Source organism: Chiloscyllium plagiosum, unplaced genomic scaffold, assembly GCF_004010195.1.
Source record: "Chiloscyllium plagiosum isolate BGI_BamShark_2017 unplaced genomic scaffold, ASM401019v2 scaf_44785, whole genome shotgun sequence".
Classification (NCBI taxonomy): Eukaryota; Metazoa; Chordata; class Chondrichthyes; order Orectolobiformes; family Hemiscylliidae; genus Chiloscyllium; species Chiloscyllium plagiosum.
The window spans coordinates 5,837-6,961 of NW_025207887.1; the positions used below are offsets into that span (position 1 = coordinate 5,837).

Here is a 1,125-nt window from a genome sequence, read left to right on the forward strand (position 1 = left end):
CCCCTCCCCCGGTGCCCCTCCCCCACCTGCCAGCACGAACGCCCCGACACAGGCGATGAATCCGGACAGGAAGGAGTTGAACGGGAAGGTTCCGACCAGGGCGCAGTAAAGGAACTGCGCGACGCCGCTCAGCGCCATGTACAGCAGGTACGAGTCCAGCAGCTTGAGGCGGAGCGGCGTCCCCGCCGCGTACTCCTGGGAGAAGCGGCTCAGCACCGACAGCACGGAACCGCGCATCGTGACAGACGAGAGGGACCGACCCGGGGGAACATAATCACCCGGACACAACCCTCCCACATCAGCAAAGCCGCCCTGTCCCCGCCACAAACCGTCCGGGCACAGCCGAAGCTGCTGCAGCCCTGACGGAAGGGCCGGGAACAAACATTCCCCCCTCCTCCAAGCCCAGGCCAACTCCAGACATTGAATTAATGTTTTTTAAAAAATCTGAATCTCCTTCAAACAAACAAAAACTTAAGAAGAAACTGCTCAATCATTTAGAAACTGGCATTAAATTTGAATAAAGTCCTTCCATTCAGTTTTCATGTCATTTGATTATTGTGGTAACATCAATTTGAGAGTATTTTACAGCAGGGAAATATTAAAATAATTCCCAGCAATGTAATCAAAAGTAAACTTAGCCACCAAGACACATGAGGACACATGGTTGGTCAAAGAGTTCTTAACCAGCTGAAGAGGCTCAGAAAGAGGAATCCAGAGTTTAGGATCTTGACAGCCTAGGGCACAAACATATCCTAAAATAAAGAATGCGGAAGCTGGAAATCTGAAACAAAAAAAACAGGAATTGCTGCAGAAACTCAGTAGGTCTGTCAGTATCCACGGATAAATAAACAGAGTTAATGTTTCAAGTTCAGTGGCCTTTCTCCAGAAGTGTAACTGATGGTTTTAATGCAATTGATATCACTAATGTTTGTTGTGTTGGTAAGTCCCGTGTGAACCAATATTAAACAGATAGTTTTTCTTTCAATTTTGCATTTCAGCCATTCAAAGTGTTGTTTTAAATGTGTGTTTGGAAGTTGTTTCAAATTTGTAACATGCCACTTGGAGTGGTTCAGCAAATACAATCAACTAGTTATACAGTGCAATGATGCAAAAGATTGTGGTACG

General features: G+C 46.3%; 1 protein-coding gene across 1 annotated transcript in view; it reads right to left on the minus strand.

Moving 5' to 3' along the window:
* dad1 (defender against cell death 1) overlaps window positions 1-363 on the minus strand; it is a 4,786-nt gene extending 4,423 nt beyond the window's left edge. The window contains exon 1 of the mRNA XM_043685317.1: window positions 27-363. Coding sequence (XP_043541252.1) covers window positions 27-237 — 211 coding nt within the window. The 5' untranslated portion in view covers window positions 238-363. The remainder of the gene's footprint in view (window positions 1-26) is intronic.
* Window positions 364-1,125: the final 762 nt, after the last annotated feature.